Source organism: Diorhabda carinulata, chromosome X (genome assembly GCF_026250575.1).
Source record: "Diorhabda carinulata isolate Delta chromosome X, icDioCari1.1, whole genome shotgun sequence".
NCBI lineage: Eukaryota > Metazoa > Arthropoda > Insecta > Coleoptera > Chrysomelidae > Diorhabda > Diorhabda carinulata.
In genome coordinates, this window is record NC_079472.1 from 20,625,928 (window position 1) to 20,640,762 (window position 14,835).

At 30.5% G+C, this 14,835-nt stretch overlaps 1 protein-coding gene across 1 annotated transcript in view; it reads left to right on the plus strand.

The window, feature by feature from the left end:
* Nucleotides 1-307: 307 nt before the first annotated feature.
* The window catches only part of LOC130902367 (uncharacterized), a 34,389-nt gene continuing 19,861 nt past the window's right edge, over nucleotides 308-14,835 (plus strand). Inside the window, exons 1-8 of the mRNA XM_057814463.1 lie at nucleotides 308-492; nucleotides 9,657-9,797; nucleotides 10,238-10,390; nucleotides 11,154-11,310; nucleotides 11,371-11,556; nucleotides 11,719-11,903; nucleotides 12,015-12,204; nucleotides 13,453-13,625. Coding sequence (XP_057670446.1) covers nucleotides 418-492; nucleotides 9,657-9,797; nucleotides 10,238-10,390; nucleotides 11,154-11,310; nucleotides 11,371-11,556; nucleotides 11,719-11,903; nucleotides 12,015-12,204; nucleotides 13,453-13,625 — 1,260 coding nt within the window. The 5' untranslated portion in view covers nucleotides 308-417. The remainder of the gene's footprint in view (nucleotides 493-9,656; nucleotides 9,798-10,237; nucleotides 10,391-11,153; nucleotides 11,311-11,370; nucleotides 11,557-11,718; nucleotides 11,904-12,014; nucleotides 12,205-13,452; nucleotides 13,626-14,835) is intronic.

Sequence of the window (14,835 nt, forward strand, 5' to 3'; positions counted from 1 at the left end):
GTATTGAACATTGCTGGGAAAAGTGGATGGAGCTATTAAGATATTTGTTTCCAAAATTTTTGTGTTTTCTTTGTTGGGCCAGGTACTTCGGAGACCATCCTCGTATATCTATTTAATAATCAAATTTTTGTGTACACCTCGTATTACGAACAATTTTGGATTGACCTGACCTGAACAGGGATACAATTTGTGTAACAAATTGAATGTTAATGAATAAATAATATACATAATAATTAATAACAAAAAATAATTGAAATTAATTCAGTCTAGACCATATTCCTAGGTTCTCCCACTACTACTTGGATTTTATTATTTGAAATGATGCATTTAAACCTCACATGCCGTGGAGTTTCACACGAAATTTAAATGCGATATCTATAAAAGCGATGTAATTTTCAGAAATTGCAGTCTTTTAATATGTCATTCGTTCGAATAAAGATGTATATACGAATAGTGTTTGTTTTAGTTGTAACTGTGAGTTATTGCCATGGTGTAAGTTGTTTTTTTTATGCTGAAAATTAATACTCAAAGTGTTTTGTGGATTTAAATGAGCCCACCGCATCTTTACCACTATATAAAAAGGTTGTATTTATATTTTATATTACTGATTGGATCGTAGGTATAATATATAAAAATATATTATTGACGATGTGGCCTTAAATATTATTTTCATCTACAACATTAGTATAAAAACATTATTAATGCATCTAAATGTTTTTGATTCTAGGTCTCTTCTGTATTCAAATTAGTTTTTTTTTGATAATTTTTTGAACAAAGATAAAATTTGACGTTTCGACTTTTCTTTAAGTCTTCATCAAAATATGATATTGACACTGACAATTTGCTTATTTATATTGACCAATAGATCACATTCATCATGAATATCAAAATAAGGATGAAATCAACTTAGAACTTTGTTTTAATAAGAAAAATCAATTTTTCCTTGGTCCCTTTATTATAAATAAATAGCAGTAATCAATTTGATTATTTGTAGTTTTATTAGAATTTACAAATTTCGCTTAAATTATTTAGATCTTTTTTATCATTTATAGCTTTTTCATTCTTATGAATGTGAATCATTTCTAAAAATTCCTTTTTTCGTGTATTAGATTCCGTTTTCCGTAACCAAATATCAAATGCTAATCAAAAAGCTGTAAATGATAAAAAAAGATCTAATAATCTAATAATTAAAACAAAAAGTCGAAACGTCGAAATTTATCTTTGTTTTGAAAATTATCAAAAAAAACTAATTTTTAAACAGAAGAGACCAAAAATTAAGAACATTTAAATGCATTAATATATCAAAAGGTCTAAGAAATAAAAAATTGAAGGAAAAAATTCTTATTTATTAAATGAATATTAAACTATTGATCTAAAATAATATATATTTATTATCATTTTACGGGGTGTTGGCTCGTATGAAATTAAGATAGGTCCTTGCTATAGCAAAATTTTCTATACCCCCCTTAAAAAGTAGTGACTGAAATTGAGTTTTCATTTTTTTTTTCTAAAATTTTATTAATGCTAGAAACTTGGAATTCTGTAATTTTCGTGCGCTTGCAAAGAACTAACTAAAGGTATTTTATCAATATTCCTATTTCATTATGCGGGGGCGAAATTACCAACCCTCAATTCATTTCATATCAAAACTTTTTCCAAGATGAAGTTTAATGAAATAAAATTATAAATCAAAATCCATGTTTTATTTAAAAATATTTTTTATTCTTAAATTTTTCTCCCAAAACCAATAGCTGCAGAGAAAGAAAAATAATCGCCTTAATTTATAATATTTTCAATAAATTGAGTAGAAAACAGTACATGTGTAAAATGTAATATGATTCATCTCGATTCACCCCAGTATGGGGATAACAGGAATATTGAAAAAATACCCTTGGTTAGTCCTTTGCGAGCGCATGAAAATTAGAAAATTTTTTTCTGAAGAGTACAGGAAAACTCTAATTAGTGCAGATCGCGGATCCTAGAGGATTTTTGTGGCGAAGGTTGTCGTTGCATTCAATTTATCTTGAGAGCTAAACATTGCCTCGATCAAGGTCTCAAGTGTCGTGCCTTGATCCAGCTCGGCTTTCATCTAATTTTAGATAAAAAAAATAAACTCTATTTTGAGCACTATCTATAAAATGATTAAAATATTTTAATCATTTTATAATTTTTTATTTCAGATTTTCATTTCCTCGGTAAAATTCCAAGGAGTAGGCAGATTGAGGCCTTGGAATCAACCGAAATAAAGGGGTGATTCGTTGCGTGGAGTAGGCAGATTGAGACCACGGAATCCGATCACTTCTTACCAATGAACGTATAATCACCCTATCTCCAACCTTCTCTTGAAAATGGCTCCAAAGTGGGAGCTGAAACGTCGAGAATTTTTAACTAGGTTCAACCCGTGAACCTTATTCTTTTGTTCGTAATTCTGAACCTTCCCGAACAGTATTACCAATTTTAATTCACCCTCACCCTCACCCTCGTAGGTGAGAAATAGGTTATAGGCATTCTTAAATTTTTATTTTCTGAAATTTGAGTTCTACACGTCAGATAAGATTGGGCGGAGGTGTGATAATGTGTTTTCCGATTCTTGATGCAATTAATGATTTTAGCAGAATTTCTTATTTCAGACGTTATTTTAATTTTATTACAATAACATGGTTTTTCTAATATGGTTTTTTAAATTTAAAATATCCTGCTTTTGAAAATTTCTTACTGTACAATCAAAAACATATCTAGAAACTTATTGCTAATTTAATTGTTCCTACTGGTTTTCATATAAAACCTAATAAGAAATATTTTAGAATATAATTATTATTTTATTCGTTTCGACTTCGCAATGCTTTCGTAAATTTCACGTTTTTGTTTAACTTTCTTCACTGTATGGATTCTGGTAAGTTCTTTTTCATTTTCATTAACAAATTGTAAAACATTTTTGTCGTTCATTTTTATGCATTTCGTTTCCATGTCTCATACAGTCACTTGAAATATAATTTAATTTAAACGAACTCAATGTTATAAATTAACAATTTTAAATTAAAAAAAAACCTTCTTGGTATATTTCTGAAGTTTCTCTTCGAAAATTGATTTCTTAACCCAATTACTTGTTAAACTGCACGTTTATTGTGATTATTTCAAATAATTAATTCATCAAACACGGGTTGTAAATATAGTCGGCCTTCAAGATAGAATACATAGCGCGTGTTCATTAATATATACAGAGTAATGCTTTTGTTTTTTATGCATATTTCAATCGTAGATTTAGGTGGAAATCAATTAACGCGGAGATTTGAGCTGAAACCAATTTTGAATCAGTTTTAACTATACGAGGATGCTCCCAGAAGTACCTGGCCCAATACATAAAACCCAAAAATTTTGGAAAAAAATAGATTTAGTTAATCTTCTTTCAGTTCCTCATACTTTTCCTAGCGATGTTCAATCATTTAGATACCCTTTCTAACGTCAAGCTCCTCAAAATAACCACTAACATCATCTCTTCATTGTTGGAAAATCTTTGACCACTTTTTTAAGTCTGGGCTAAGTGCTAAATATGGAGAAAATTGATGGACCCACGTTTCATCCATTGTTATAAAACCTCGCAAAAATTCGGCTTTATTTCTGTGAAACATTGCCACTCGATGGAAACATCTTTACGACGCTGTTTTTGTTCCATTGTGACCAAACGCGGCAACGCACAGCTTTCTTATGTTCAAATTTTCAGTTAATATGAATGTATCGCACTTTTTGAAATTCCTACTATGTCTGCTAGCTCGTGTACTTTCAGTCGACGATCATATGGAACCGCTTTATGGATTTTCTTCAAAATTTCTGGCCATCTCTAAGTCGGGACAACTATTTCTGGGATCATTCTCGTATTTGTGGCAACACACTAGGTTTAAATATTACAGTGAAATTTCAAAAAATTACCTACTTATCAGAATGGAAATGACTTATTTATTAAAATTATTTATCTAAATTATAGTCCCAGTGTCTATATTTCAGTTTTATTTAAAATATTGAATATATAGGTTATACTCTATAAAAACTGAGCGAATTTTTTGAGAGAAAGTATATATGTACAAGATTTTGATAGTAGGGAAAATGTAAAATAATGTGGCTTACATATTTGGGGACAGGATATATTAAAACTCAATTTTACGAGGACTTATTCTTATGCTCAGAACCAGTCACGACAAAAAAATTGGCAAATATAATATTTTTATCATCAAAAATACACTCAATTAAGGTTAATACATTAGTCTCATCGATTTTCTATCATTTCAAATGCGTCTCGAAAAAAAATTGTTCAAGCTATCCCTTAAGTTAATCGTTTAGCATGCAATTATTATTTTAGTTTTAGAAACAGCCGATAATCGCTTGAGACCAAATCTAAAGAATATGATATATCAATAACGAAATCTAAATCTACCTGAACTATTGCGGCTGCTATAATTCCAAGCCTATAATTGGGGGCGTTATCGTGATGCAAGAGCGCAATTACTTGTGACGTTTTTCTTTTAACGCCTTACGTTATTTTGAAACTAAATTTGCATCAAAAATACCTTTTATGATGACTCGTTTTTGCATTTAACCAAATAAAATTACGCTTTCGACATCCCAAAATACGGTTACCATGACCTTCGCTATTGAAAGTTGAATCTTAAATTTTTTCGGCGAAGGTGAACTTGTTTTCATTCCACAAATCAATGTGATATATTGATAACTCATCAATCTTTCAAAAAATACGTGAACAGATGATTGTAAATGTAGTTTACATAATGCAAATAATTCATTCATACTGAGTTTGGCATGGTTTGAGAAACCTCAACTATTTGTATACTTGATCTTGCAACACGTTGCTCAACAGATGCCTAGTTGAGGAGCTGTGGCCCTACCATTTAGTCTCAGTTATTAACTTATAGTTATAAAAATATATGGTTAAATATTTTATACCAAACTATTTGGATATACGTGGAAAGTCAACCCCAACGTATAAAACTTTCGAAATACTTCGACGATTTAGTGGAAATATCAAAGGTCATAGATTTTAAATTCGATCATATATTGATTACTTAATAAAACTATTTATATTTTTGGAATAATTAGATATTAGACAAAATGGAGGGTTGAACGTAGAATTGCAACGGCATCGTTGCTGTTAATATATTGGATTTAGCCGGGATAAATGCAAGGGTGTTATATGAAGAAACTACGGAAGAGAAATTACAAGACAGGAATTTCGTTATTTTAAACAAAATGCTATGGTTTTAATTAAGTTTTTGGAATCCACGCGAAATTTCAATATAACAGGCACAGTATGCCTGAAGTCCACCATTTTTTAATTATTTCACACATTTTCGTAATTTTTGGACGCATGCCTCCACTAAAAAAATTATATTTCAAAGTTTAAGTAAATCAGGTCTAATATTTTTGGGATTTGGACAAATAACACTTACAGCTTTCAAAATGTGTGAAAACCTTGATAAAAATTTATATATGGTGTTCAGCAAATGGTGAATTGGTGAAAAATTCAATTCTTATCATAGAAAACTTCATGTTGTCCTATGTCACAAAAAAGATCAGGGATAATAAGTTTGGCTGATAGATCTACCCAAATATCAGAACCCGAATTTAGATGCTTAGCCATTCAAAAAGCAAAAACTGTATAGAAAGAAAATAATTATCCGGAAAAAATGATAAACAACACATATTCAAGAAAAGGATAAATAGACACTAAAATCAATTAAAAAACAAAACAGAAACGAAACATCAAAACATAAAACATTTTTCCTTACCATATGTACAAGGACTTTCCCAACAACTATCAAATTATTTTAATAAATATGATATTAGTTTAAGTCAAAGGAAATAAAACGTTATCCAAATATTTCACTAAATTGAAATCTAAGACACCAAAAAACCTAACCATAAAAACAAAAGAAGTAATATTATATATCAAGTGCCTTTTACTAATTGTGACGCTGTCTACATAGGGCAAACATCTCAGTATTTAGAAAATAGACTAAAAGGTCATCAATACGATAAAAAAAATTAAACTGCGTTAACGAACCATGAAATATCAAAAAAATCATGAATTCAATTGTAAAGATTCAAAAATTCTTGGAACGGAATCTAACACACACATTCATAAAAACGAAAAAGCTATAAATGATAAAAAAGACCAAAATAATTTAAGTAAAATTTATAGCTCTATTTGATAAATTCCAATAAAACTACAAATAATTTGATTGATTAAGTACTGCTACATATTTGAGATGTAAGGACTTAATTTTTCTTATTACAACATTTTCTATTTTGATTTTATTCTTATTTTGATGTTCATGATGTAGGTGATCTATTGATTAATATAAATATGGAAATTGTCAGTGTCATTATCATATATTGATAAAGGCTTAAAGAAAAGTCGAAATGTCAAATTCTATCTTCCTTCCAAAAATTATTAAAAAAACTAATTATAAAACAGAAGAAGGGACCTAAAATCAACAACATTTGGATGCAATTATTATTTTAATTTGAACACGTGAGAAAAGCTTTTAGAAGGCATACATTTGTGGACAAGGAATTTTCATATATTTTGAAACGAGATATTTTATGTAAACAAATATTTTTTGACAAACTGCATATCAAATATTAAAAATAATATCAAATGAAGCGGCAACTCCCAAAAATTCTCACTTAATCATTGCCGATTTAAAATTAGACCAAGCTGATATTACAAATAATTTTGAATGTTATTACATAATATACTGATATGCATACATGTAATTGGTTGCAAAATAATTCAAAATTTTCTGTACCTCTAGATACATCAATTAAATTGTGGAAATAACATTGAAGGTCAATAAAAAAGCAGTTCAAAGAAACTTTGAACTGTATCAATAATGACGTACTTTATTATACCGAGTGTACCGAGTGTATTTACATTTTTGGTTAGTTAGATAATGATAATAATAATGCATAAATAATGATAGTTAAAAGGAAAAAAACTGAAAAGCTACTACTACGACAAATGACAGGGAAGAAAGTTAACATTTGTTTATCTAGTCCCTTAAAGGGATTGAGTCTGAGGGTCGCGGGGGCTGAGTAGACTGATTTATTATTTTTATTATCGAACTCAACTCACCAGTTACCGCATTGATTATGCAGATATTCTTTCTGTCCAATTACACATTCGTGTAATTGGACACCAAAAATTGTACATGAAAAAAATGAGTTTTGCTCCCCGGTTCTAAAACTATTACTTATTAACTGATATCGATTAATCTTCAAAAAGTGAACAAAAAGAATTATTACATGATAATGTGGCCAGAAACTACCTTTTTGGATTATCGTAGTCCAAGTGTTCCATTTTTCTTTTTTTAGAATACCCAGATAATATGTTTCTTAGACTCTCAACGCGAAATTGGGTAATCGGAGGTGATTTCAAACCAACGCCATAAATTTATGACTATTTCATATGAAAATATCTCATTTTAAAAAGTCCGTTTTCACCTTCATGAGAAGAAAATAGTAAAATACATGGTATCAAGTAACTCAAAACCGCATTCAAAAGATTACCATGTATGACTAGTTATCATGAAGCTATTTGGAGGACATTTCAATTGTTACTACTTTGGAACATGTATAATTTTATAAAATATAACTGATTTAACGTTATTATCAGAAAAACTGACAGTCGCACTACCAATGAAACTGTTAAAATATGCTTAGAAACACAGAAATCAAAGTCATCAGGATTATAAATCGTGATGTATGGTCAAAGGAAAGTGATGCATGATATCCAAATCGACTAGATCTAGGATGTATTAAGAGACAACAAAAACGATGATAAATTCACTCAATTCAGAACTGGAGACATCACTGGACATTGCAAAATTGGTAAAATACTCCAGAAATTGTGAGTGACAACAGGCAACTTTTGCATCTAGTTTAGGGAGAAAGAAGAGACGATCAAGCGTTTCTTTTGCCGATATCTTGTCTTGATAGATACATGACATCAAGTGCTGAGAGTAGATTACCTGGAAAAAATAGCGGAAGTAGAAATAGGGAGATTAAAAAACTTTATTGTAGGTTGTAAATCCTTAAAAATAAGCTATTAAAGGGAAAAAGATTAGAAGGTGTTCAACGATTTGAATAGATACCACAGCCCTCCGAGTAAACCACAACTAATCTAAACCAAAGTTACTCGTACTTACACAACCAAATCTAAATATTATTATTTTCGTTCATTTGTTTTCATACTGATTTAATTTAAAATGTTTGAAGGCAAGCATATCTCCAGTGAAATAACCCTTCTAAGTTTCTACTGGAAATTCTTTTTTCTTTTTGTTGATGGTGATTGCAGGTATCTGTTTTGTTTATGAAATTAATTTTAAAGGAATCTTGAGGATGTATGGAATGGATTAAGGATAGGTTGCGTTGTAAAAATTAGCCGCAATTACCTGTGATGAATTTTAATATCATTAATATACTAATATGATTTGCAGCTATATGTTTTTTCAGTCAATCTTACAGTATTTGAAAGAAAATGATGTACAAATCAAAATAAAAATGGTTGCCAGCTCTCAATCGGCCGCAGCATTAGGGTTGCCAGTTTTTTTATTGTTAATTAAGTTTTATATACATTGAACATGAAAATCCATGGTTGCCAATTGCACAATGGCGCACACAGAGGTTGTTATTATTTTTGTGAACGGCTCCAAGTAAGTGGAAGCGCAAGAGAGCGCACGCATTGTTACGTGCGATGAATAAGGACAAAGCTTGGCAGCTGCGACACTTATACAGGGTATGTGCAGTTTAGGCATTTCGTAGTTTCATTTCATTATGTCCAAAAATTTATGTTTAATAAATAATAAGTGAAAACATAATTTTCACAACTTTATACTATTATTATCAGCACGTAACAATGCGTGCATCTTCTCTCTTGCGCTTCCACTTACTTGGAGCGAAAGTCGTTCACAAAAATCATGGCAACCTCTGTTTGCGGCCATTGCGCCACTGGCAACCATGGATTTTAATGTTTATTGTGTATAAAACTAAAATTTTGCATAAAAATTCTAAAACAAACTGGTGAATGCAGTTAATTAACAATTATATACCTGTTTACATCTGGCAACCCTATTGCTACGGCCGACTGAGAGCTGGCAACCATTTTTTTTTATTTGTGACATCATTTTCCTTCAAATGCTGTAAGATTGACTGAAAAAACATATAGCTGCAAGTCATATTAGTATATTAATGACATTAAAATTAATTACAGGTAATTGCGGCTAATTTTTACAACGCAACCTACAAGATCAAGCGGTGGGATCTTAGACCATGACTGCTTTTTTCATCATTCCTTTTTTGCGAAACTTTTGATTTCTAAAATTATTGCTCTTTTTTTCACAAGTTTTTATTTAGAATATTCATAAGCTATTAAGAACGGATGGCGTTATCAAATATTTTATCTTAACGTAACCGAGTAATTCGATCATCAAAGATTTATTACAATATTTTTGTCTCCTTTTTTGTACATGATTGGATTTACTGTTGATTAATTTAAACGGTGGTGGAACTAGATAATATATAGCGATTCAGTTAAATCCACTAGATTTGGCTCGTTTTCCTTTTAATTCGATTCAATTATTTTCCAGTATATATGTGACGCTATACTAGTTAAGTTGCCACAAGGAACAATTGACGGGATAACTTCAATAAGTGGTAATGGCAAAGAATACTATTCGTTCCAAGAAATACCATATGCAGCGCCACCTATTGACAAATTAAGATTTAAAGTAAGATTTTTTTTTAATTTACTAATTCAATTTCATTTAGTTTCATTCTTCTTATTTTAAAAACAAAGGTAAAATAGTAAATAATAAATCTAGGGACTTATTATCTACTTATTAATTCGAGATAAAAAGTTTTTCGCCTCATCAACAGGAAAGCTATAATTTGTCGTAGGATTATAACATTAGTCTGAAGTATATATAGTAGATATAGCTGACTTGAATATCAAAACAAAACCAACACCAGCTTAACCAAATTTAAAAAAGGAATGTATTGTACATAATTTTTATCAATAAAATGTAATCCCGGAGAATTAAAGTAAATAGTTTATCCCTGAGTAATAAAACACATACTTTATTCCCTCAAGACATGTAGAAAAAGTATACTTTTATCACATAAAGTGTATCTAATTAATCTAGTAGTATCTTTAATTTATTCGTTATAGGAGCCTCAACCGCCTGCCCCGTGGACAGATATAAGAGAAACGTGTATAAATAAAAAAGTGTGTATGCAAAAAAATGAGAGTGCTCTCACGCATGTACCTAGTGACATGACAATATCCGAAGATTGTTTGTACCTGAATGTATACACACCTCAAGTAAGTGTAATTAAATTGATACTGGTATGATTTATTACATAATATAGTTTAATAATTGACCTCCAATTGAATTTATTGAAACACTTGAGGATAATGTTATGGAATAAACATAAAATTATATAGTAAATTTGCCAGACTTATATTTATAAAGATAAAACACAGAAGACATTTTACAGACTTTTCAATAAAAGCAGTTAAACTCCAGTAGGAGTCTGCCATAATTTCTTTTTGTTACTCATTTTCTAGGTTGTCAACAAATTTATCCAAATAATAGTAATCATAGACTTTGGAAACTCTGTATCATTTTGCCTATTATTTTTACATATTCCTCAGCTTTGTTATTTCAGAAAAAAATCCTAGGCAACGCTTATTGATAGTTCAGATTGATTCATTATTTGCTTTGAAGTATTCTCTACCCAGACCAGAAAATAATTTGCCAATATATTCTTGAAAAAAATTTTTGGTAAGTGTATATAATGGTGAAAAAATAGTTTTTCCTCGACTTAACAATGGCTCACAAGCAATTTTGATTTGTTAATCTATTAAAAAGTTAAAAATTTTTAAATCTACAATCACTGGCGATTGATGCTTGTCTAAAATCAGTTTTATATTCTTCGGTCAATGCTACCTCGTCCTTTTCCTACATGATCGTAGATCTTGAGAACCAGAGTCAACCAATAAATAATAATTTAGTAACTTGGGTAGAAACTAAATTGGCATAAATAAATAAATTTATTTATTTAATTCGAGTAAACTCTTTCAGAAACCTGGAACGTCGGAACAACCATTACCTGTTTTATTTTACATCCATGGGGGTGGATTTTTTTATGGTTCTGGTGCTAAACAGTACCATGAACCAAAGTATTTTATGGACTATGACGTTGTTGTTGTGACTTTCAATTACCGCTTGGGACCCTTCGGTAAGAACACGTTGTAATCAATATTTTCCTTTGGTCAAATAAAGAAGTTAATCTTTTTAGGTTTTTTAACAACAGCTGATGATGTGATACCAGGAAATTTAGGGCTCAAAGACCAATTATATGCACTGAAATGGACAGTCGAGAATATTAATCTATTTGGAGGTGATGCCGATAAAATTACTGTAGTTGGTGAGAGCGCAGGTGCTACATCAGCTGGATTTATGCAGCTTAGTAAAAGAACTGAAGGTATTTTCATGAATCATATTATGTTGAAAACAATACAGGGACTGCTTTGATTCATGAAGTTTTTAAAAGAATATAAATAAGAGTACCAATATTTTAGCTATTTACATTTTTGTTCTCATTATTTTATTTTTATATATATATATATATCATAATATTGTCCAGGACTAGCTAGGGCTTACATCTTACAAAGTGGTTCGCCAGTTTCTCCTTTTGCGTATCAAGACGCCCCAAGGGAATATGCTTTTAAAATGGGGAAATTATTGGATTCAAATTTTAACTCTAACGATTCTGTAGCACTTTTGAATCTGCTAATGGATACACCAGCTGAGAAGATACAAGCTGCACCTGTAAGTAAAAAGTCTTAAGCATACCAGTTATATGTATAAAGGTGAATTGAACTTGGGAAAAATTACAAACCATTTCTGATGTCTGTGTAAAAGTTATTGGGGAATTTCTAGATACAAAATGTGGGGCATACCATAAATCCTATTGGAGCTTTAGCAATTTGGTTGCCAGTAATAGAGGACCCCACTTTTCCGAATTCTTTCATCACTGAACCAATGGTGGATTCACTTTTATCTGGAAATTATAATAAAGTACCTTTAATGACTGGAACTACTTCTGAGGAAGCCGTATACTTTTTACAATGTAGGTATATTCATAAAGTAATTATCAGTTAATAGATAGTAGATTCGAGACCAATACTAATTTTAACAACTAGAAACGATATTCATGAACAGTTATAATTGATACTTATAGATGTCCAAGAGATAACAGTCAACAAACATAAACAAAAATTAATGACAAATAACAATACGTAAAAATAGACACTACGAAACAAAAGCAGAAACCTCCAAAAGGAACTGTGTAACAATCTATACAGCATATGTTTTAATTTTGAAAAAAATGGTTATCGTTATGTGGTACAATACTTTTATGTGAAAGGTCTTAGCCCAACCAATATAAAAGCTGAACTAGATGATTCTCCTTTGAGTGAGACTGCTCCTTGTTATTAATAGTAGAATATTGGGTAGCAGAGTTTAAACGAAGTAAAGAGGTACTGATGATCGTTGACTAAAAGTGCGCGAGCTAGCAGACATAGTAGGCTTATAAGAAAGTGCGGTACGTCGCATATTAACTGAAAATTTGGACTTGAGACAGCTGTGCGCAAGATAGGTGCCTTGTTTGCATACAATGGAACAAAAACAGCGCAGTGAAGATGTTTCCATCAAGTGTTTGGCAATGTTTCATAGAAATAAAGCCAAATATTTATTCCGTTTCATAACCACGGATAAAAGTGGGCTCTTCACTTCACACCCGAAACAAAAGAACAATCAAAACAATGAACCGAAAAGTGAAAACCGGCTCTAAAGAAGGTAAAGACCGTTCCATCTTTAGGCAAGTTCATGGCGTCGGCTTTGAAGAAGTAAAAACTATAAACTTATTGCAATGTTTGAACGAAGAAATCAAGCAAAAATGACCCCTAAGGCTAACGAAGTATTGTTTCATCAAAACAGCTCACATTTCCGTAATTGCATTGGCCAAAATTAATGAGATAAAGTTTGAATTGCTACCTCATGCAACCAAGATTTTCTAACAATAGAGGGGTGATATAACTGTTTTGCGGAGTTTGTCGATTCTTATTATAAAAAGGGTATTGAACTTAAAAATGTACGGAACTAAAAGAAGATTACGTTAAAAAAATTATTATTTTTGGGTTTACTCTGCTCGTACATTACAGTTGTTGCTTGTTATATTTTGTTATAAAAATTTGCTTCAAAATGGAAATTTTTCATAGAACGAACATCTATTTTAATAATATTGTTTAATAATAAAAGATAACAAAGAAAACATCACTTTATTATAATATATTTACTATTTTTCCATCTTTTTTAGTTCTAACGAATGAACAGCTTGCATATTTTCAAAATATGCTAGACTCAAATTTGAATCTAACTGTTCATCCAAGACTCAATATCAGTCCTGAACAGCTCTCACAAGCTGCTAAAGAATATAAGGAGGTATATACAAAAACTAATTTCTCTGATGACGCAGCAGCCTATATTAAGGTAATTCAAACATATCTAGTTCATGTTAAAGTACAATATCATAGCTATAACAAGACATTGTCCTCATCTGAATCATTCCATCAGTATTTTTTCTCGATGCAATTTCCAAATGATCTTCTTCCATGTCGTTCTCCATTTTTTTATTCTATATTATAATAATCTAATCAAGTTTTAAAATAAATTATGATAAAAAACCCATTCATAAACTTTGAAAATATCATTAATAGCAAATTTATTTTTTTATGGAAAAATCGTTCAGATGATTTATTCAACTGAAAGAAACAGTTAAAATCTTATAGATAAATCGGTATGGAGATAAAGCAAGAATACAAATGTCAATATTGGTCGAAAGAGAATCCATGTTGATAAGGGAATTCCTCATTGAATAACAAAAGTTAATCCTTTGTGTGGAAACTAAGTAACCGAACCAATATTATTTGATAATACTGTCAATGGAGTACCACCTTTGAAATTCTTACAAGAAGAATTAACACCACAATTGACAAGTTTCGACAGTATTATGTAATTACTAATTTTTCAAAAAGAGAGAGGCATAATGCTGTTTTTTCAGGCAAATGAATTTGTAGAAAGAGGCCTATTGTATAGCTCCCAAGATACCCAGATCTCAATCCTTTGGGATTCTGTTAATGCATTTTTCAAAAAAAAAATTGGAATTTTAGCCAACAAATTTATTCAAAATTACAAACTCAATCTATATACTGTTTTTTATACTCAATTTCTAGTCTAGGAAACTGTTTTCTACATATACCACATAGTGGTATTTACAGTTGTGTACTATATACGAATTTGCTCCATTCTTTTTTGTTAAGAACTGTTATTTTTGCTTCTTTTTATGCTGTGCCTCTTTCCTCAAGTATAATACTAATTAGTTTGTCCCCCATGTCGCATTAGGTCTCATCCTTTTTTTTTGCCTACTTTTGCTTTCCATTCTCACTTCACTAGTCTTGACTCTTCCATTCTTTGTAAACGACCCCACCAACTTCTTTGCTCAATGGATTCCATAAAAGACGTTTTTTCTTATACCTCTCAAATATTTCATCTCTACTGCTTGCAATGCACTTTTTTATCTTTTAGTAAGAATCCACGCTTCACAGCCGTAGGTTAATTTTAATCGGTGAATTGCTTTATAAACATTTAGTTTTGTATTTCTTGAGACTTTTTTTTCATTTATGAGGCAGTTGTTTATGAT